Raw genomic sequence first — 23,994 nt, forward strand, 5'->3', positions numbered from 1 at the left:
TGTCAGCCTGGGGGATTTGTCTGATAAATGGAGAAACCGTAGGACTATATTACTGATCCTAGAAAGGAGAGAGAAAACCTATAAGGACTCCCCTACTAAAAACCTGGTCTTTATTTATTGTGGAGATTTTGCATAGACCTCACAAACAAAACACTGGCCAGGATCCTGCTTACAGACAATCATCTTCCATCATCACTATGGATCTTTAGTTAAAATAGTAACCATATTCATATTCACAGTAAGAGTAAGCAAAGGGGGGGGTTGATAACCACAGTTATGGACCACAACAGGACTAAATTAGCAAAGTACATATGTTGCCTGATAAATGGAATCCTTTGACTTTTCTGCTGTGCAGAGAGAGGGCTGGATAGCATGACTTGGCCTCTGAGATGGATAAGTAAACTTGTGTTTACCTGAGACAAGAATGTGCAAATGGTATATAGTTCAACTAGGATATAAAATGGAAGAGCCAAACTAGTAGAAGCTTCTCCGTTTTAATTTTAAGATTTGCTGTAATGGAACCTCCAACATAGTAATAAACTGCACATAAAGCTATTACAGAGCAGACTGTTTTCAAAAGACAAATTGGCAGATGATGGCTATGCACTTAATGTATCTTTGGTTTAGGAAGACGAGAATATCGATTAGAGGCCACACAATCCCCAGAATGCAAACTGCTGTGTGGATTCTGCAGTTCTTTTGGTCGTACTAATGGCCTTGGGATGTTTGTCTTGGTTTGAGACTCTAGTTGGGGACTGATTATTTGTTTTTGTTTGAAAGAGCCAGAAGGGGGACGGAGTTTAGACGCTTTCAGATTGAAATTATTTGCAAGATTGTTTTGATTAGACGTTGGCTGATGTTTTGAATTACTTTGTGCAATTACTGGTGGCTTCTTAGATGTGGAAGTCCTACTTGATGATGAATCAGAATCTGGAGGTGGTGCCGAAGAACTCAAGATGGATGGCTTTAACTGCTGCAAGGACTTGGGCTGAGGAGACTGGCTTCTTCCAACTCTCTTAGTCTGGTCCACTGTACTTGACTGGGAAGGTGTCTGAGGTTTGGGTACAAACTGCACGTCACTAGTTTGGTTCTTTGCCAAATAAGAAGGCTCTTGAGCATTCACAGCCATGCTCAGGTTCGTTTCAGAAGGTGTTTTCTTCACCACATCCACTGTGAACTGTGGGCTTGATGAAAAAGGACGGTCTTCCAAACCATAGCTGTTTTCTTGTTGCAAGCCATGTGTACGGCTTCCATCTGGATGTGCACCACTCTGACACATGCCTTGGACTGTATATTCACTGTGGGCCTCGATATGTTGTGGCTTTATTAGTTTTCCCTGGGCGTGGTCTGTAGGTCTGGGAAGGCTGCTGGAAGGCTGTAGTACTTGAGGCTGTTAAAATTAAAAAAAAAAATACCAAATATTTATATTAGAAATTTACCCAGAATTAATGCAAGTTCAATTCCAATTAAGCAAATTGCCACTTATTATACTTTCATATGGAAAATATGATTTTTTAAAGTAAAGGATGAATTGGAGGATCCAAACAAACTCATGACATACATTAAAATGATAATGCAAACAAAAATGATACAGGCAGCAAACACTGAACAAGAGCCAAAATAAAATGGAACAAAAGAAAACCTTTAAGTATTTAATGAAGAAAAAAATCCCTGCATCATTACATTTATTATCTTCAACCTTATCTACAAGGGATACAGAGGAAAATTTCATTAGCCTTCGATTTAATTTCCTTTAAGTGGCACTCACATTTAATGGTAACCTTCAGGATATTGCCCACTTAAGTACAACATTTTGCATGTGTGTGTATGTGTACCACATGTCCCTGGTGCCCTTGCAGGCTAGAACAGGACATCAGTTCCCCTGAAACGAAAGTTACAGATGGTTGTAAGGTGTCATGTGTTTGCTGGCAACTGAACCCTGGTCCTGTGTGAGAGCATTCAGAGCTCTTAACCACTGAGTCATTTCTCCAGCTAGTGTGTATTTTAAAGTTCATTTTTGTGCGAGTTGCCATACGCTGTCTCTTTTTTACCAAGAGATGCACAAAGTTTAGAAAAGATTATAATGTTAGTTTATGTGAAATTCTAATGATTTACACAAAAGTGTCTGATACACTTAGCCCAGTATGTTCAAAGCACTAAATTCAACCCTTGGAGCCCCTCACAGCCCAACAGTCTTTTCAGTGACAGCTGAGAGAGCATCAATGTGCAGCCACCTGGAACTGGAACCAAAACTCAGCAGCCAAGTTCTCAAGGCCTAGTAACCTTGTGCACCCTCAGCAGCCAACTCAAGAGAACATGCAACTTCCTTTATTTTGGGTTATCCAGTACACAGGGGTCAGTTAGAACAAATCAGTAACCATCTGTTTTCTCTCCCACATATATACTTTCTATTTCATAATTTGGGCTAAAATGTCAAAAACCTTGGGTTTCAAATGTGGATTTTTAACAGGTCTTTTTTCATTAATAAAAATACTTTGTAACTATGCTAATCCACAAAGAAACCTTACACAGTATCTCTCACATCTCCTGCTGAAGGGACCGACCTCTCTGACTGCATCATTGTGTTCTTTCACTCCTTTACCAGCAGTAGAAGTGGCTGCTGAGGATCAGCAGTAAGAGACTGAAGAAGCATGCATGGCTGGGAATGATTGAGAACAGGACCCCACTCAGAAGGGATGGCTGAGGGCTGAGCAGTACTTTAAAAGGGGGAAGGGTACATAAGATACCATGCCAATCAACATTCCATCATGGAGGAAGGAGGAGCCAGCAAGTCCCAACTCCTGAGGAGCTAGGCACAACTGATAAATTTGGGAGAGGGGTATGGGTTTTCTTCAAGGGTATTGCCTCTGATAGGTTAACCAAGCTCCAGTGCAAGACCCTACACCAGGGAGAACACAAACTGGACTTGATAGGTTATTTTATTTTTAGTCTTTAAAAAGAATACAATGTTGGGAGGAGGTGGAGAGGTGAGGGTAGATCTGGGAGTGGTTAGTGGAAGGACTGAGGGGGTGAGGATGATCAAACCACATTGTATGTATACAAGCAATTCTTAAAGAATAAAAAAAATATTTAAAAAGCAGAACAATAATCAAAATTAAACTGTATAAAACAATGAATGTTAACCTTAACTCTAGCTGTAGAATGTTCAAAATAAAGCTAGCCCAATTACTGCCTAAAGCTAACTATCCAGACTCTAAAGACAGTGGGCATTTTTCAATCCATTACCATGGAGATAATAAACTATCCTTCAAAATGAAAGGTACTAAAATATCATTAGTAACTAATTCAGTAGATTCTCCGGAAGGTTTCCTAGTGAGCATGTAAAAGCAATCACAAAAATCAGAAATACTTAATAGAAAGAACAAACAGGGCCATACTAAGGAAATCACACTCCTTAGTATGGAAGGTGGGGGCCTGGAGAAGGACAGCACTAATGGCCAAGTGCACAGCACCTGTTCTCTCTCTTTCACCTCCAATCAGAGTAGTTTTCTCATACCAATTTAAAAGATCTTAAAGCAATTTAAGGACCAAAAATATCAGTGACAATTTTAAAAGATGACTTCTTTGTAGTATGTTTGTATACTACTCTAGAAATAAAAAAGGTGCTACTGGCCTGCATTAAGACAAGGTAATCAGAGCGCCAATCTTCCAGAGAAGGCCCACCATGACCTGAATGTGACACAGCCATTTGCACTGTTAATTGTGCACATTCCCTACTTCTCGGGGAGAAACACATGCAAACAGCAGAATCAGAAAGATGTGCCGCATGTACTCAACATAACAAAGCTCCATTTACAAGACTGACAATTAGAAAGTGACAGAGTTTCTAAGAATATACCATGCTGAGTCTTTTATCTGAGGAAATAAGACTAAATAGTTATACAAACAAAAGTCTAAACTATCATCTGTGGTAGTTTGAATGCCATTGGCCCCATAATCTCATAGGGAGTGGCACTATTAGGAGGTGTGACTTTGTTTAAGTGGGTTTGGCCTTGTTGGAGGAAGTATGTCACTGTGGGGTGGGCTTTGAGGTCTCTTTTCTCAAGCTTCACTCAGTGTGACTTTCAGTTGACTTCCTGTTGCCTGCAAGATGTAGCACTCTCAGCTCTAGCACAAAATATGCTACATACCATCATGCTCCCTGTCGTGATGATAATGGACTGAACCTCTGGATTGTAAGTGAGCCACCCCAATTATGTTTTCCTTATAAGAATTGCTGTGGTCATGGTGTCTCTTCACAGCAATAAAAACCCTAACTAAGACAGAAGTTGGTACCAGGGACTAGGGTATTGCTGTGATAGGCTTGACTGTGTTTTTGTTTGGAATAACAAGGACTTCATGTTAGGAAAGCAGTGGAATGCTTTAAGCACTACTTAATGGGCCATACAAGTAGGAGCATGGAAGGCAAAGGTGCTAAGAGTTATCTGAACTGTCGGGGGCTCACTCAAGAAGTTTCAGAGAATTTTATTATGTTGCCTAGAGATCTTTCTTGTGATATTTGGTGAAGAATGTGGCTGCCTTTTGTCCTTGTCCAAATAGCCTGCCTGAGCTTAAAGTTAAGAGTTCTGGATTGTTGCTGGAGGCCAAAGTAAAGAGTTTTGGATTAATTCCATTAGCAGAAGAAATATCAAAATAGCCTAGTATAGACTCTGTCGTGTGGGTATTAGTGGTAACTTTGATGAATATTTATAATGAAAAGAAGCAAGTTGAACAGGGTAAATTAGAAAATGTAAATTTTGAGAAGAAAAAGACCACCAATAAGTGAAACAGAGCTAAATCCTGTGTTCAAGGAGATAAATGGATTAAGAAATGGAATAAAGGGAATGGTGACTTCAGGGAAAGATCCCACCCAGCTAAGATTCCAACTTGTGAAAAGGAATTAATACAGAACTTGGAGTTTGCCCAGCTGGTTTTTGATCTTGTTTTGGTTCAGTCTTTCCTTTGGTGTGCTCCCCTTCCCTGTGTTTTGGAATGGTAATGTATATCCTGTGCCATTAGGTGGTGCAAATATGTAATCTGCTCTTTGATTTTGATTTTTACAGGTGATTAGAGTTAACAGATTGCATGAATCTCAGAAGAGACTCTGAACTTTGGAATTTATTTATTTATTTATTTTTTCAGAGATGAGGACCGAACCCAGGGCCTTGAGCTTGCTAGGCAAGCGCTCTACTGCTGTTGGGATGTTCTGTATGTTAAATGTGTTGCTCTGATTGGTTAATAAATAAAACACTGATTGGCCAGTAGCCAGACAGGAAGTATAGGCAGGACAAGGAGAGTGGAGAATTCTGGGATGTGGAAGGCTGAGTCAGAGAGACGCTGCCAGCTGCCGCCATGAGTACCAACATGTAAGATACTGGTAAGCCACATGGCAACTTATAGATTAATAGAAATGGGTTGATTTAACATATAAGAACAGTTAGCAAGAAGCCTGTCACAGCCATACAGTTTGTAAGCAATATAAGTCTCTGTGTGTTTGCTTGGTTGGGTCTATGCAGCTGCGGGACTGGGTAAGAGAGATTTTGTCCTGACCATAGGCCAGGCAGGACCAGAAAAACTCTAGCTACACTCTACCACTGAGCTAAATCCCCAACCCCTGAACTTTGGAATTTAAAACATGGTTGAGACTGTGATAGACTATGACAAAGTTGGACTAAATGTGTTTTGCATTATGATACTGTTGTAAGTTTATGGCGGCCAGGGAGTAGAATGTGGCAGCATGAATGTAATTGGCCCCATAATCTCATAGAGAGTGGCACTATTAGGAAGTATGGCTCTGTTGGAGTGGGTATGGCCTTGTTGGAGGTGTGTCACTGTGGGGGTGGGCTTTGAGGTTTCCTATGCTTAGAATACCACCCAGTGAGTCAGTCAACTTCCTGTTGCCTCTGAGTCAAGTTGTAGGACACTCAGCTCCAGCACCACATCTGCCTGCACAAGGTCATGCTCCCTGCCAAGGTTGATAATGAACTGAACCTCTGAAACTGTAAGTGAGACCTCTCAATTCAACGTTTTCATTTATAAAAGTTGCCATAGTTATGGTGTCTCTCTACAGCAATTAAAACCTAACAAAGACATCATCTAATTAGAAATAAAGAAGTTATTTCTATAATATAATGTGAATTTTACACTTCATGTAAAATTATTCTTAGTTATATAATTTTCCTATCCTAAAATGAATGACCTATGTTTGAAAATTGTGATTTGGGAAACTTCACTGTTATGAAGAAAAAAAGGTCTCTTCCAAGGAGAGTAAGAAATTGCTACACTGTGAGGTCTAAGGCAACAACAGTGGGAGAGGCACCCTACCACGGACTAGACTATCCCTAACAAACAACAACTACCACTAACAGTCACAAAGCACTTGTGTCTATTAAGTCACAGTACTAGGAGCAGGAAAACCTGGAAGTGAGCACACAGCTGTCCTGTGCTTGATGGATCTCGTTAAGGAGGTCAGGCTAACAAATGACAAACCACTTCCAGCAACATGGAATAAAAAGAAAACAAAAGCTTGACTGGAAAAAAAAAACATACAAAATGTAGAAACAATCTAGACAGGTTTTCAAGGGTGAGCAGGAGTTCCCAAGTAGTCAGGTAGGGAGAAAATTCTAAGACAAGGGCTGGTACATGGCCATGGCTAACAACACGATATTCTGCCATTTAGATGCCATGAGAATGTGGAGAGAACACTGCTGGGAGAACAGGCAAGGCAGGCGCCTATAGGAACTTGCCAAGCTGCAGAACTCGGTATGCTATATGATGAGAGCTACTGTTAAATGCTAACAGAGACCAGGAGATACTGAGTACTTCAGGATCTCACTTTGGTGGATCCAGTGAGAAACTCATGAGGGGAAGAAACGCTAAGAGTCATGTAGTAAGCTATCAACAGCCCAAGTGAATGATCGCCAACAGCTCTAATATAGTTTAGAGTGTAAAATCAACACACTGTGGGGGAAAGAGATAGGATAAACACATTTGAGAATAGAAAATTTTTATAGTACTTCCTGTTATCTGGGCAAGGTACCTGGGAAGGACCTACTAGTCCAAGCATTTCATGGCCTTAGCAGCTCACAAGACTCGTAACAAAGCAACAGAAACCCAGGCCCAACTGGGGATTCAGGAAGCCTCCTATAGTTACAAGTTAGTGACTACAGGAGTAGTCACTAATTAGGACTCTGTCCTTGGAACTTGTAGAGTGTTTGCTAGAAACGTTCTGAAATGTAGACTGATGTCCAGTGCCTCTAACTGAACTCAGCAACTGCAAGTGTCACACACTAGTTTTATATAAATAAACATCACCATACCATTCTACAGATTCTCAGGTAAACAGTTATATGTCAGCAATAGATGCTATTTGGGGACTGCAAAGCTATGATAGTCATCTTTAGCAATAACCTCAGATGCCTACCTAGACTGCTTACAAGGATATCCAGAGACCATGTGGCTCCTCATGCAAACACTATTACACTTTATTTTTCATAGCAGTCAGTAGTATTTGTCATACGGTGATTAAATACATGCTTGCTATAAAAATGAGCAAGTGAATATTGCTGTGTATTCAAGAATGGCTCAACTGGCCATAAACTAGCAGTGATGATTGGTTAGGTCATTAATAGATAATTAATAATTAAATAAAAATCAACCTCTAAAAATTAATGAACAAATAAATCTGGATAATAGGAAGTAAACCTTTTCTTAAAATATTTAATTTTACAACATATTAACTTGAACAGAAGTATCTTTCATAATGACCTACAAACTTAGCAATCAAGTGCTTTTTTACTTGAATAGGCATTTCTGGCTCAGGAGGCTGGGAAAACTATCCCAATGTATATAGCTGTTTCCCTATTCCAATATCAACAATCTAATTATGCATGCAAACCACTTAGCACTGGGCTTTCAGACACACATGATCTATGATAATTAGAAAGTTAAGCATGAAAAGTTTAAAGTATGGCTTTTCATAACTGGTCTAGTAGAATAGCCAAGATATCTATCTCATAAAAATAAATTAGTTGCTACAGAACATGAAGTTTCTAGGTTAAAATGCATAGTTAAATAAGGTTAATCACAGCTATGTGTTTTAAATCAATAGCAGGCATGTATGAGTATGATGCCAAAGCTAAGATTGGTTTACTTCCTTCCTGGACAGAAGAACTGGAGTTAGAACATAAAAGTATATTAATCTTTTGAAAGAATTACAAGATGGCTCCATGAAGGAGCTAGTCAAACATGGTATTGAATTACTTAGCATCTATAATCAGACTGAAGGAAGTCTGAGTTCTGAATCTACTCCTTACAATTAGTGAGATATTGAACAAATGATAATAGTGCCCTGAAGTGGAATATCATAATTGAATTTCTGCAAATAACAGCAAGCCTATCAGGTCAAACTGGACTCAGCAACTGCAAGACTCACATAGGAGTTTCAGCATTTAAAAATACTGGAGAAATGTTCCACTCCAGACTGGGAAGGAGGGGTTTCCTTCTACTCAAGAGCAGAAAACCCAATTCTAAGTTTGAATACATGTTGTCTACTTTTCCTGAGACTTTGAGTGGAAGGTATCACCCTCTTCGTTTTCTAAATGAGGACAGTGACATTTAATGAAGAAAGGTTCAAATTTCACACACTTCTACAAGTGGCAAAGATCAGCTTTAAACCATCAAAGACTTTAAAATGCAACACTAAAACATATTACTGTTATGTTATTTGGGTACTAGTTATAAATCCATGGGCTTTCAGAATACACAATATAATTAGATGATTATCTTAAAGTTTTAGTGTAAGAAATCTACACATTCGATACCATCATATAGGTAATAGCTTTCCTGAAAAGTTCCCTACTTTTTGGTTCTTAGTTGATTCTTACCTACAAAGGATAACAATTAGACACCAAGCCCAACCCCACTGGTGGAGCAGTCTCTCTGGACAGACATAGCTCCACAGTGACTCATTGGAGGGAACCCTGAGGCAAGCTGTTCATTATATTGTATCATCCTACCCCAGAGGGTTCTAGAATTATCATGTTGGGCTTCATAAGCATCCTTCCCCTCCAGTCACTAGCAAAAAAAGATGGCAGCTAAAATGTCAAGGACTGAGTAAAATGTTCCATAGTCTGTAAAGCAGAAAACAGGAAATATTCACGTATAAAAATGCTACTGTTTAACACACAAGAAATACCTAAAATCATTTTCTGAGCTACATATAGGTTTACTGTATTATTAAATACACTTTAATGCTTCAAAGGAAGACGGAAATGGAGCCACCTGTAACATGCCTGTAATCTCATGCATGCACGCTCTGACATGCATCATGCAAACTGGGAGAAAACAGAAAAGCAAAAAGTGACCATGAGGAAGGTGGTAGGAAAAAAATCTGAAATTGTACTGTACCACGCTTTGTCAGAGAAGTAATGGACTAACTTCTCAACTCCTTGCCAATGGCACAATGGGAGAGCAGAGACAAGAAAAAGACAGGACAAGGGCATCAGAGACCAGACAGAACACCAAGGATTGCCATAACTGGGCAGCAGCCAATGGTATCTGCTCTGCTTGTGTTTGTCTAGGCATTATTCATTTTTGTACATAGTATATTTACATATAGTAAAGCATATTTAATAGGTTTATACTATTTTTTTTTGCTAAAGTGGTATACAAGTTAGTACAAATATTCATACCCATAGAAAAGTGTGTTTAACACTTCTTATAATCTTACACAAAGGAATCACTTGAATTTTACCAAACACAATACTGATAAAAAACTTTGACATAATTTAATACTAACATACCAAAGACCTAAGGAGATTAGGTCCCATATAAACACTTACGAAGAAAGGTAAAGAAAATATTTTTTAGTAATTAAAAAAAACTTCTAGCATGTTATAAAGCTAAATAAATTTAGTGTTTGCTAGTTAGTTTTTATGGCTGCAATGGCATTAAAGACCTCTTAAAGGTATAATTGGACCTTAACCTTGAAATGATGTTATAAATGATACGTGAGGTTCCACACATCACTGTGAAGACGAATTATTTAAATAAGCCCCTCTGGGACTAGCTCCAAAAGAAGACAATCATGGTTCCCAGTGACTTTTGGAAACTTAGAATAATCTTTTGCCCTCTAGATTTCAGAATGGCACCTCCAGATCTGAGAAAGCTTAAGAGGACATATGATTAATAAATATATCACGTAAAAACTACAGAAATATGGAATTCACAGAGCCTTTGAGTTTACAGCCGATTGCCTGCTTTTAAATTGTCAACATGTTTAAGAGTGACTGAGGTATTTACTGCTGAGGCACAGTCACTGAGACATGACTGAATCCATGCAGCTCTCTCTCTCTTAGTGACAGGCTGTCACTACCTAGCAGATGCAGACAGAGCACTTGACAAGAACACAATCCCACTGGTGTAACCAATAGGGTAGGTGTACAAGTGCAATGCCTCAGCTCCAACAGCTGGCGAAAGAAAACACTCCCGCCATCTGCAGAGCAGGCGCCACAAAAAGCTTCCGACACAACACCTTTGCTGCACCTGCCCCAAGTGCAGGTGCTGACAGACAAACACATGTCTAGGTTTCTGGGAAGTCCTACTAGACCATGAGTTAGGTGCACATTTCTAATTAACCAACCAATAACTATGCTAGATACCATCTGGAATTGACTGAAAAATGTATATAATATTACAGAAAAAATGGCTTAATGCACAATTGAATTAGTTCAGTTTCTACAAATTATCCTAGTTTCCATTTCAATCAAAATATTTTATTTTTATGAAAAGTCACTCCCAATGTTAATTGCTCCTAAGAACACAACAGCTGAAGTAACAATGCATATAAAATTGACTGAAGTCACATCTTGGAGTCAGTCAGACTAGGCCATGTAAATCAAATCTATCAGCATGTCTACATAGTAACTGCTCCTAGTGAGACCACAGGCTTTAGTAAATGATGTCCTTCCAGAGCTTTGCTTGAGGAAGTGCTGGCACTGGACTACACACAAAGAGAAACTCCACTGCAGTAATTTATGTGGACTAGAAAAAAAAAGGATTACACCAAGTCATCCACCAAACAGAGTGATTTCAAGTTACAGTAACTATGTGAAATACGTTTACATGATTCAAAAATATCTAGAGCTACAAAAGATTCTTATTTTATGAAAGACTAGAAGGAAACACATAAAATTATTTTATTTCTTTTAGCTCACCTATAATGAGCCACTATATTGTATGTCAGAGGAAATTTTAAATTTTAAAGAAAAGGTCATCTACAATAAATTGCAAGATGGAGGCTCTGGTCTTAGAATAAAATGCAGTTCTTGTGTATCTACTTACCTGAGGATATTACATCATTCTGATTTATTGATTTACATCTTTGACTATAAAATTAGAATAATTAATAGCTGACTGAGTTATTGTGGAGATCAAGTGATAATTCAAATAAAATGCTTATATAGTCAATGCTATCTTTATCCTTTTCTTAAATACATGGCTATATTTTATAAACTATATATCAAATTTTCCAAATACTTTAGACATAACTTCCAAAGTGCATTATTTAATTATTAGATTAATGGCATGGACTTTGAGACAGTAATTCCTGAGCCCCCCCCAAAAAATATCAAACAGTGAGCAAGCCCGTGAAAAGAAGCCGGTTAGCACAAGTGAGGCAGGTGAAGCCCAATGGTCAGTATCTCAGTATCTTGCTCAAGGATCATCATCTTCAACAATAAAAAGCTTTCCTGGCACATGGGTTTAATCTTTTGGGGAAAGCACTTAAAATGATAAAGATATTTTGGTAAAAATGTTTTCTATGATAACAAAATTTATACAAAGTTGCCTAAGCTCTTTTTTTTTTCTTCCTATTTTTCCCGTGTGGACCTGGTGAGTACATGTTTGTGTATGCATGTTTTTGAATGTACATATGAATGCTCTAGGTTAGTGCCAGGAATCATTCTTGGTCATTCTTCCCCCTGATTCATTGAGGCAGAGTCTCTCAATCAAATCCCAAGTTTATTTATATTGCTAGTCTGCTAAGTAGTTTGCTCTGGGGACCCCTGTCTACTCTTTCTGAGGCTGAAATTACAGGTAAACCACCACACTCACCGACATTTAAAAGGGTTTCTCAGGAGCAGAACTCAGGTCCTCATGCTTAAGTGTTCTAACTGCTGAATCATGTCCCCAGATCCTAATGTTCTGACTCTTCATATTTAAAGTTGGTATGCTAAGCCTCTATTCACTCAGACTTACATGGGAGACATGATTCATTGATTTTCTTATTGCAAGTTGCTAACATTTTTTTAAAAAAAATTAAGTCACTAGAGAAGAAAATGAGTATATTATGTTTTAAGAGGAAGTACTATTTAAGAATCTTCTGTCTGAATTTTAAATATAGGTACACATGTATTAGATTACAAATATGTATGTGCATCCAATAAATACATACTGGGTTGGGATACAAAATAAATTCATCATCACTTGTCAGAATTATTTGTTAAGTGTCACCTGAAGGTTAAACAATAAAAGGAAAAACCAAAAGCTATAAATTCTGTGATTTCAATGTAATTCTGGTAAATATAATTATTATTAGAATATAAATTTAGACATCAAGCAACACATCTAGAAATTGCTGGATGTTTAGGACAGATAGAGATGTACTTCATATGGTTTGTTTCCTTCCCATCTAAACTGCTTCACACAGAAGAAAGATACAGAGAATTCCTAAGTTCTTTCAAGTAAAATAACCAAGAGAAAATTCTGAAAGGGATGTTAGGTGCAACAATAAATGGGCGTTGTTCTTAAATATGATTCTGATGCACCAAGTGTGGCAGGAGAAGCTATTTGGATTGGTCATTAAGACCAGTCATTCTATTTGCAAGAAGCAATTCTTAACTTCCTACTATGCACCAGGGTTACTCATCCTTCTCAATCCAACACAGACGGACATTAGAGCAGAAGGAGTAACCAATGCCAGTCAACGGAAGTCTCCACTGACAGCAGGAAGGGTCTCCATATACCTAAGCAGAAACTATTTTCTGGTAGCCTATACAAAATTTATTTGAAATCAGAAGAAAAACAACACAAAATAAATTAGTCTTCATTCTTTATGATAAAAAAATTAACAAAAATACAAGTGAACATTTCCAGAGAAAGCCATATAAAAGCCAGGAACTTCTATATATCCATTTCCTAGAGTTACTCTTAAATTTAGCAAGAAGATTTCTAGCCAGTGCAGCTTTCTGAAATGGCCTGGGCTACATACTCCTAATACACATTGATGATTTCACACTCCGCATGTTTAGAACAGGCTATCTTTTCACACTGGACTATCTACTCTTACAACTTAAAATGCAAACCAGACGGCCATTACTGAAGACTCCAACTCCTGACCTTTGCATTGATGATAAACACAGTGCACTCTAGTCAATGCTCGAGTAGGGCATCAGAAAGAACTTTTTAAATGAAACATTATAATGAAAGAGAAACTCCTTAGCTCCCTTCTATTATTTAGAATCAACGTTTATAAAAACTGAGTGCGGGGAACCACACATTAGTTAAACGTAGAAACAGACATTATCCAGTTTAGTATACACCCCCTCCCCCCAAAAAAAGATCTATTTTTATACTCTCCGTAAAACCACTGGATTCATTCCTATGATTTCATGGCCTTACTTCATCACACTGGGGGTTGGGGAGGAGAAAAATAAGCTTTGTTAGCACACTGCATCAGCTATCCACGGGGTGAATCTCAGATAGTACAGTTGTTAAAACACCTCTCTTCCAGAAGAACCTCTCACATTCAGTGGGAGTTGCTAAGATGAGTGGAACGATCCTATAGTTATGGCTCCACAAGACTCCTATGAGCATCTCTAGAGAAAGACATGCATCCACCCATCCCTGAGTGGCTAGCAGAGTGAAAGAGTACAACTAATCCTTACTTTTTTCCTAATCTTGAGATGCAGAAAGAGGTTTGACCTAGAAAAATCAGAGATCAGTCTTGATCACAATACTGCAGCACACAATCAGACCTAACAGCACTGAACCCAAGAGGAAAAGGAAGAAGTAAGTTCTAACAGATGGCCATGGCCAGAGGAAAGGATAAGAAAACTCTAAAGCTATTCCAGTTAAGAAATCAGTGAGAGGGATATTTCCAGATACATACGTTACAAAAAGCTCCATTTGCAAAACAGGCTAATTAACCTTGCTTCAATTCCATACTGCAGCTAGTGGAGACATGGCAGGGGAACATGTGGTAGAGGAGGAGGAGATAAAAGGGGGCCTGCAATGAGCACAGAGGCAGGTAGGCTGATTTAAGATAAATCTGTCAAGCAGTGCTTGCTACTGACTACAAGGCTCAAAATCCATCATTTGTTAATGCTTTTCCTATTATCACTAGGATTCTCTCTGGTTCCCCACGTCATGGGGTTTCAACAGAAGACATGGATGCAGCATCTCTAGAAATAAAACAGAGAGCTCATAAAGACAGTGCTGTATTATCCCTCTTCTCTGATCCACATAAGAGAATCAGCTTCAGAATAACCTGTTACAGTCCATAGCTCTACAAACTCTTATTTTTCATCAAAACAAAAATCATAGAAGGAAAAGAGAGGCACCAACCAAATCATGTCTTATCTGGAATTCATGTTAATTATTTACAATTTTGATAAACCAAGTCATAATTTTTTTAAAAATAAATTATAATTCTTAGTTCATTAAAAATCCCCGTTGGACTCTTGATATTTCACATAAAGAAAATTAGTGAAAAAAATGGTAGCAATCACAGTTAGACTAAATCCATGGATAAGGTGTAGAACTAACTCTAAATGATTATTTTTCATTAATATTAGCTTTTTTTTTTTTTGAGGAGGTGACTTTTCAAAAAAGATAAAATACAGCCAACTTACCAGGTATAGTTAAATACATTATCTAAAGCAGTCAACACATGTGGAAGGTCAAGTGATAACGGAATCATTAAGTGTTAGTCAACATGCATAGTCCAAGCCATTGCTTCTGTGCTGCAAAGCAGCTAACAAATTATAAAGACGTATTAGTAGTTTAAAAAAAAAAGGCCTGAAAAAGTTTTTAAAAGATTTTTTTTAGATGGCAGTTAAATACAATCAAAGCCTTTGATTAGGAAATATTTAAAGAAGTGTGCAATGGTCTAGTAAGACTGATCCCTAAACAGTATGCATCTGTCCATCAAATCTGTGGATAATGTTCACATTTTAAAAATAACTAGGTAAAAACAATATTTAATTCACATATTTCATGATCTTGATAAGATCTCTTTAAAGACAGATGCATGTCAGCAGGTCTAGGGTCACCGGCAGAAGGTTTCGACATTGTTAAGGTGAAATTAACCTGTGAGAGCTTTCAGGTCATAAGTGGAGATTTGTTTGCATGCGTCAAGGAAGTGTTAAGAGAGCAGACCACAGGGAGTGCTCCATAGCAGGTGCCTGCAGATAGCTTAGGAGGGCAAAGAAGGTACTGGGGAGGGCCAGGTCATGCAGAAGGGAAATACCATGAAGGGGAAGCCAGAGCAGGATAGGAGTGAGAGACACAGACTCACTCTGTCTGCGGTGCGGTGGAACAGTCCGTGGTATCCCCTGGAAGGAGCCCTGCCAAGGAGAGAAGGAAGGAGCAGAATACCCACCCTGTGCAGAAAGAGATGGGGTAGGGAGGCACAATAAAGAAGGGAACCAGAGAAACCAAAGTCATATTTGTTTTCGCTTCAAATAATACAGCAACAGTGTTAATTAGAAGTAAATTTCATTTTTAACTCACAGGCAGCTCAAATTATTAACATATCAGAATTCACAATCTAGTTGTCAAATATTTTTACAGAAAATATCACTCTACACTTTGTAACTAACATACAAATAAGCCTTTCTGGTATGCAATAAATCCATCATCATACATCTGTTAAAGTATCACATTATCTACTATTTTGTAGAAAAGGAACTATAAAAGGGAAGATAAATTACATGTATTAACATACAGAAAACATTAATTTATGAATCAGAAAATCAAACATTTTCAAACAAAAACTTCTATTTCTTTTCAAGTCATAGATCTTCAAAAGATTAGAACACAAAAATAAAGCTAGGGTTAGAAACAATTAGAATACTGTGACAATAAGTTCTTACCAAGTGTGACATGCAAGCCATGGGTGATGCATGCATTTTAGTATGGATAACTAATAGCTCCTTAATCTAACTTAATCATGTTTTATCAAAATTGGAAGACATCTGTATGTCAGATGTTGAACATCACAGAATCAAAACACACATTTTGCCAAAACTCTCCACTTTAACCAAATTACAAAATATCCACAGATAAGCCGGGTGGCGGTGGTGCACGCCCTTACCCTGTACTCGGGAGGCAGAGCCAGGCAGATTTCTGTGAGTTCGAGGCCAGCCTGGTCTACAGAGCGAGATCCAGAACAGGCATCAAAACTACACAGAGAAACCCTGTCTCAAAAAAAACAAATAAACACACACACACACACACACACACACACACACACACACACACACAGATAAAATTATAAAATACAAATGAAATGGTTCTAGTACTAGTGAATTTGGTGCTATATCTTTTGTTTTCTAATTCATCACAGCAAACACTGCTTCTTCCAACACATATTCAAACAGTTTCAAAAATGTCTTCCATAGGTCTGGAATAAATCCAAATTAATGACAGACATTTATAAACAGATAGATCAGAGCTATGGCTATAACAGTCATGTGTAATGTGTTATTGGCTTTGATAAACAATTCTACTCAGTTATTGATTTTGTATAGAACTACAAAATGTAAAACATGGTTGTTTTAAAAAACAGCATAAGGCATGAACAATAAATTCTTGTGTCCAGACTTCTGCCTGTCAGAATGTGATGTCTCAGAGGCAGATGTGGCTCCTGCCAGTATTTATAAAGCTAGCTGACACGTTATATTCAAAACACAATGCCTCCTAAAAATGACTAACATTACACAATGCAAAAGCAATTGTGTGACACCTCACAAATGTTACTTGTTCAAATATTGATGTGTATGTTCACACATACAAATCTCTTCAAATGACAAATATAAATGCAACAATAAATAAACAAGACCCGTTGGCAAAGAAATAAGCCCTTTAATTCCCTTTGAGTACTTATCTCCAAATATACACATAAATATCTGAGTGGTAATATGGCAACTTCCAGTCGGGAGGAAAGTAGAAAATCTGAGTCTAAAGGGAGGACAGTCCTGCAGAAATGTTACCAATGCTGCTGCCCAGGCTCCAGATCAGGAAAGCACATGGGATAGTTTACTCAAAGGGCAAATCTGCGAGGTACACTGTTATTTCAGTTGCTTTGATATACTATCTCCCAGGCCAAGAAAAAGGAAACAGGTTTCTTGCTAGTAAAATTACAAACATTTTTTAGAAATCACACACTTTTGATATGCTTTTTGTGGTGCATCTGTGGTAGTTTTCTGATTTTACAAAAATATAATAGGAAAATTTGACTCAGTAAGTCTACAGCACAAGCACCTAATTCTTACATAAACAACTGCTTATGGCACCATCTTCCACTTGTTGGGTTGATATGCTATATGTGTCTCTACTATATGCAATGATATGAACTGAGTGTCATTCAATGTTAGAATAACTCCAATAGAACATTCTGAAATGTATGCCAGATCATCTTCCCACGACTCCTCATGTGTAGCAATCAGTTATTTAACCAGGAGAGAGAAGTAGAATTAGGTCCTACTGTGAACAGATTTTTAACATGTACAAGCCTTTCCACGTGACATAATAGTCTGCATATTCCCACAGTGGTTTTGATAGTAAGCTGATTAGGTGACAGGACACATAGACCCTTTAGACCTTCTCTGTTGTCTGATGAGGACTGACAGTTAATTTTTTTAAATTATTTTAATTAAGGTATTCAAGCAAACGCTGGCTGGTAAAAAGAATATATCCTGATAATTTGGAATTTGATGTACAAAATAACGTTCTATCTTTAAATGGTATTGTTAAATGTTTTGAAAACAATATTAGAAGTACATAGAGTAATAGAATTTAGTCCTTGTCCTATGTTTTTTCTCATCCAAATTATTTTTGCAAATTTTAAATATAATCACATCATTTCCCTCCTTCTACTAACTTTCCCCATATGATCTCAATCCTTCTAAAATTCATAGTGTCTTTTTCTTTTTATTATTACTCAGTATTAAGTAATGCTGTTCTTAAGAAGAGGCTAATGTAGGATCAGTAAAGACTATCACTAAAAAGAGTGACAAGGTCTGCTATAAAGCCCAGCCTGGCTTTGTAACTGTAGTCACCCTTTTCCATCAGCCTCCAAGCACCAGGATCAGCTGGACTGTTCCAAACACAGCTGGCTCTATAACTTTATATATTAGATAAACGAGCCTTCAGCCGGGTTTGATGGTGCAAGCCTTTCATCTCCAAATTTAGGAAACAGAGGTAGGTATGTGGCATTCAAGGCCACCCTGGTCTACATCAGGCAGCCAGGGCTAAATAGTGAAACAAAAACAAAATAAAATGAACTTTGGTTTCTCATAGTACCAGTCTCCCATAGCATTCATGAGTCATGCAAGTATTTGAGCAAGTTGCTTCTCAGTTTTAGCTTCCTTGTGTGCAGGGAAATGAGATGACTGGCATCTAGGCATACTGTTAAGACATAAGCAAGCATCTGGTGGATAGTGCTATTTAGTGAACAGAGCTTGGCACAGAGCAATAGGCACACAGATATCTCTTGTGTGCTTTTCTTTTTCTCTGCTCTACTGCTTTGGTTATTATTTCTGCTGGGTTCTCTACTTCAGGTATCATACTTGAAGCCATTAGGAGATACCCAACTCCACTCAGACAAATCTCCAGAAGAAACTCATGTCAACTTCAAAATGTTTTCTTTTCCACCATTCTGCTGCCATTGGTAGCCATCTACTCATCTATTACCTTTCCTATTTCTTTCTACCTCCTAAGTGGCTTCAAACAAACCCTCTTCAGTAAATCTCTCGGCCATTATCCTTTTCCATCTTTCACTGCAGTCAGGATTTCTTCCTTTGTGTTTAGATAATGTTCAAATGGAATTCACACTGAAAGTGACTGTATCAATGTCAAAACACTGAAATGTCCCATGATGTTAAGAGAAAATGTGAAAAGACACAGAATATAATCAGCAACCTTCTCAAAGGCTTTAAATTTATTTTTAATTTTACTTATACTAAAACGATTCTTAACTGGCCTTTCCATTTCTAAAATTTCTACCTAAAAAACTAAAGATTACCAAACAAGAACCCCTACATCTGTATCACCTATATCCTGTCTAAATATGCTAGACTCCCCTTTTTTAAAAAGAACATCTGGAGCAAAGTATAATTTCTGAATGAAAAAAAAAGCACTATCATTACAGAAACTGTTTCCAACATGATGTATTTCAAGTGAAGTCCAATGAGCATGGGGAAAGATCACAGAGTAAAATCATTTTTAACTTGATACTTGAATATTATTTAAGTAAATAAACAAGCATTTATTTATTCATTGAATGAACTTCCATGAAACTACAGTAATTCTTGGATTAGACTTTCTGACTTTGTACTTACATGAGCTTTCGCATTAACTTCACTGTTTCCTAGGACACATCTGTGCTCTACCCTACCTGTCAGCTTACTGCCCGAACCCTCTCCCACCTCTGCCTTCAGGAGCTGTTCTGTAGTTAGAGACATTCCACTCCTCCCATTCGGATTTTCAAAACCTCTCCTCCTGCAAGGCTCTTCAGCGTGCTTTTGGGATAAGGAACCAATGACCACTAGTCAGGAGTCCTAAGTTATAGTACTGTCTCAGCGATTTCTTAAGTATAGAAACTTAATAGGCCATTTTATATCCTTTGATTTTTATTCCTATCTACAAAATAAAGGAATGTGGCCAGGTGATGCCTATTAAAAAATAATAATGGAGAAAGCTGAATGAAGTCTGAGTTGTTGATAGTGCTTGGCTAAACACCTGACCCTTTACTTCTCCCAAGATCACTGTAAAAATTAACTCAGGAATGCACTGAGGTGGTTCTGCACCAGTTACTTTTACCCAGAGTAAGGAGGCAGATTAATATACTGTATCCAGAACAATGAGGCGGGGGAGGGGGGAGCCAGTGTGATTATGAAGTTTAAAGACTTCCATAAAGATACAAAGTGAAGCTTCTTATACTTAACAGAAAAGCTAAATCAATGATGTTTAAAACTACAAACACTTTGGGGGAAAATTTGGAGACCATGGAAAGATCAAATGCCCATTTAGAGGCACCAGGCATAATATTTTATCTTGGACTTCTCTCCAAACATTTCCACACCCTATAATATCCAAGTAGAATTTAGGTTATCTTTGTCTAAGGATGCCATTTGCTTTCTGTGATTTGAGTCCCACCTTTATTGTCCTTCACTAAGTTCTTGACTTGTCTAGACTTTCCCACATCCTCCAATCTCCACAAAACTTGCACTGGTTTCTATCAGTGAGTCAGCAGCTCCTTCAGCTGTTTAGGAAACCAAGGAGCCTGCATTTATGTGTGTACTTCTTTCTCTTATTCCTCACTTTTCCTTCAAAAACCACAGTGAAAGCTCTTCAAATAAGTTAATTTCTATTATCATATCATCCCACATACAGAGAAAGCAATTATACATTATATGGAAAGAAACAAAGTAACAATTTTATAAAATTTAAAACTTATAGTTAACTTTTCTAAGTTGGATTGACTATATTAAACTATGTATTTGTCTTTTCATTTGTATTACTGAGGCTCTGTTGCAATATAGAACACAAAAGGAGTCTCTAAGTGTACTAAGCATTCTCTTATTAATAGAAGCCTTTTACCTACCCCATATAATGACTGACATCCTGCAGTGAGTTCCAGGTACTCAGAGTGAATAATACAGTACTTTTAGCACTAAATGTATTTTGATAAATAACACTTTCAAAAACAACAAACAATATTTTGGTGGCTATTTCCTATTGTTTCAAATAAGTCATATCCTAACTATATTTTCATTGATTAATATGTCCTAATGCCCTCAATAGTTTGTAATTATAATAATAAAACCTATTTGGAAAAGCTTTAACACAAAAGGGAATATACTACATCATACACCTTCAATGTAGGATATATTGTACAAGTGGGACCACGGTATTACTACTCCCACAAAAACATGCAATGAGAAAAGAGTAGACACTTAAATAAGATGGGCCACAATATGCAGAATGGAAAAGCTACTAAAAGCACATTCACTTGTATAGAGCACACAAGAGAAGCTTTGGAAGCACATAACACCTAGGAGACAAGGGAAGAGCAGCTCATCTAAAGAAAAAATAGCTATGGCAGATTCAAAATTATTAGTGGTTAGATTAAAAAAAATAAAAGCAACACAACAAAATAGCAAAGGACAGAAGTCAAGAACAAGTGACTTACAGGGATTCTTCTCCAGGGTGTCTGAGTGTATTTATCAGCAAATGTGCACTTTTCCTCTTTAGATTTCTGGTGGCAGTTACACCGGGTTGCCTGGACAAAACCACACGTTTAAAATGATTTAATTCTGCACATACACACAGGCAGAGGCTGTGTTAAGAAGAATAAGCCAAGTTACCAAGTCACATAGTACAATGCAGCTCTGGCTATTTCCATGACAGACATGCCTACATCAAACATCAAGGTCTATTCAGTTGTTTCCTCTTTTTCAGGGACTGGATTTGGGATAAAGTAGTGAACTATAATCTTTTGACAATCTTTTAAACTGTCTGAAAAATTCACTATATATACTTTTATGTATTTAAAAATGTACAACATCACTTAGAATATATGCACAGCAATCAAGGGCATAAAAAGAATACTACTGAAAAGTTATATCCCTTTTCTGATTTATTTTGATCCTGTTGTAGAGTACTGTCCTCTGGCCCTAACAGCCATGATCTTCATCAGATCTTCATCCAATGTAACTACTTGCAAGAGAACTTTAAGATTGGGTCTGATGACATTCCTTCGAAAGATGGGGTGAAGGTCCAATAACTCACCTGAGTTTCTAGCCACTCTTTTCTGAACCCTCCAGCCAGCTATATCTACTTCTGTCCTAATGGATGTGGCCCTGTGATCCTGGGCGTGCTAGAGTTTATATTCTTTGGAGCATTAACTAAGGGTAAATTCCATCTATGCAGCTATGGAATGAGAATCTCCAGTGGTGAGTGCTCTGGGCTCACCCGTGCTCCTCATGCAACCCTTCACCCATGCTCTGAAAGTAAACTCAGTAGACTCACTGGTTCCCCAAGATGGACTTTGGTGGAACTGTTGATGATGCCCAAAAGGAAGAGAAGATGTTTGTTTATAACTCTCCAGAGAAAGTGTTCCAGCAACAAGTACTAAAGACAGTTTCTTAATTGGATCTCTGATGGAACTCTACTGGGTATTAAATACAAACAGTCTACATGCTGTGACTGTTCCTCTGTGCAGTGCTACAAAGCCTCTTAATGATCTTTACTGTACTGGAATATTATCAATTGAAAAATATATTCTCTACACAATTCCTGTCAACTGCTTTTGACCCTTTAACCATATATGATCTGTCTTCTCCTATTCATTCATGAGTTGGATACCTGAAATATGACCTTAGTGGCACAGAGTTCACTATGCTATATCCTTGACATTCTGAATCAAAGTAGTATTTTATAAAGCTGAATTTGATGTTAAGTTGTTGCTTGATTTCGAATAAATATTCTCTTTTAATTTTTGTGATTTTATGCAGTATGTTCATTTTAGTCTGGCCTTTTAATTACAAACTATCCTATAACTGAATTCAAAGTAACATACAAACTGTTTTCTCATGAACATTTAAAATCACAACAATTACAAAATTGTGACGATTCTATCAAGCTTAACTCTGAGGAATCACTTATCATCATTCACAGAAATGAAGTATTTCCCTAGAATCCCTTTCAATATAACACAATACTCAAGGCCAAGCACTTGGTATCACTCTACTTACAGAGAGAAAAATGCCCAGGTACTCATTTCTCAAAATATGTCTGAAAGAAAGCCATATACTCTGCATTAATAAGCAAAAGTAAACAAAATGGAGAATTTTAAGTCCTTACAAAAGAGGCCATCAACATGAACCAACAAAGAAGTATTCACATGAACACTTTATATTTTGTGTGAAAGTTCCATCATATACTTTAACTGGAACACATGTCTCTAAACACAATGCTACTTGAAACTCTGAAAGCCAAAACAAAGTCAAGCTCCACTCTTGCCCAGTCTTATACAAGCAAATACAGCTCCCTGGTGAAAAGCCTGTGTTCAGTCTATAATACTTACAAGCCGATGCTCTAATAGTTGGATTTTTTCATCTTTTTTCTTTATTTCCTCTTTAAGTTGTTTTATTTCATTTAATAAATCTTCATTCTGAAATATGAAAAATACTGTTATATAAAATAGTCTAATGAGAAGCATAAAGTCAATGAAGTCAAATAATGAATGATTTGTTCATTTAAAAGGAAATCTATTAAATTTTAGAAAGATTTTATGATCTAATGGCAACTGACATGGAAACAATGGGCAAAAATGGAAGTAACTGCTAACATTCACCAAGTTCTCATTTGAATTAACATTTATGCTGATCTTGGCTACACAGAGATATGTGCTGTTATTCTTTGTATTAAAACAATAAAGAAACTAGGCCAAAGGTCATACAGTAAAGGAAATTACCATGCAAAAATAACTTCAGCTAAAATTTTAAGGGACACTTATAAGCTGTCTATTAGAAAGCATTCAAAGGCAGGGCAGAACAGAGGGAATGATGTTAATTAATATACAGGAGAAATTTCAAGATTGGCTCAGAACTCAGCAAAAGATAAATATGTCAGCTGAGTACCAGAGAGTGTTCTTCAATGAGCCACTTTCCTGACAAGCACTGACTGAATTCAAGTGAAAGGCACCAG

At 37.4% G+C, this 23,994-nt stretch overlaps 1 protein-coding gene across 9 annotated transcripts in view; it reads right to left on the reverse strand.

Annotated features, from left to right (window-relative positions):
* Window positions 1-475: 475 nt before the first annotated feature.
* The window catches only part of Ccser2 (coiled-coil serine rich protein 2), a 130,366-nt gene continuing 106,847 nt past the window's right edge, over window positions 476-23,994 (reverse strand). For 5 of the 9 annotated variants that reach the window (XM_006976684.4, XM_076544419.1, XM_076544418.1 and 2 more), the window contains 3 exons: window positions 23,372-23,458; window positions 21,476-21,565; window positions 476-1,390 (listed from right to left, as the gene is read on the reverse strand). In XM_006976684.4, the coding sequence (XP_006976746.1) occupies window positions 608-1,390; window positions 21,476-21,565; window positions 23,372-23,458 (960 nt within the window). In that variant the 3' untranslated portion in view covers window positions 476-607. Of the gene's footprint in view, window positions 1,391-9,408; window positions 9,449-15,529; window positions 15,663-21,475; window positions 21,566-23,371; window positions 23,459-23,994 lie in introns of all 9 variants that reach the window. The other 4 variants (XM_015995610.3, XM_076544422.1, XM_015995611.3 and 1 more) reach the window with 4 other exon arrangements.

This window comes from Peromyscus maniculatus, chromosome 9 (genome assembly GCF_049852395.1).
Source record: "Peromyscus maniculatus bairdii isolate BWxNUB_F1_BW_parent chromosome 9, HU_Pman_BW_mat_3.1, whole genome shotgun sequence".
Classification (NCBI taxonomy): Eukaryota; Metazoa; Chordata; class Mammalia; order Rodentia; family Cricetidae; genus Peromyscus; species Peromyscus maniculatus.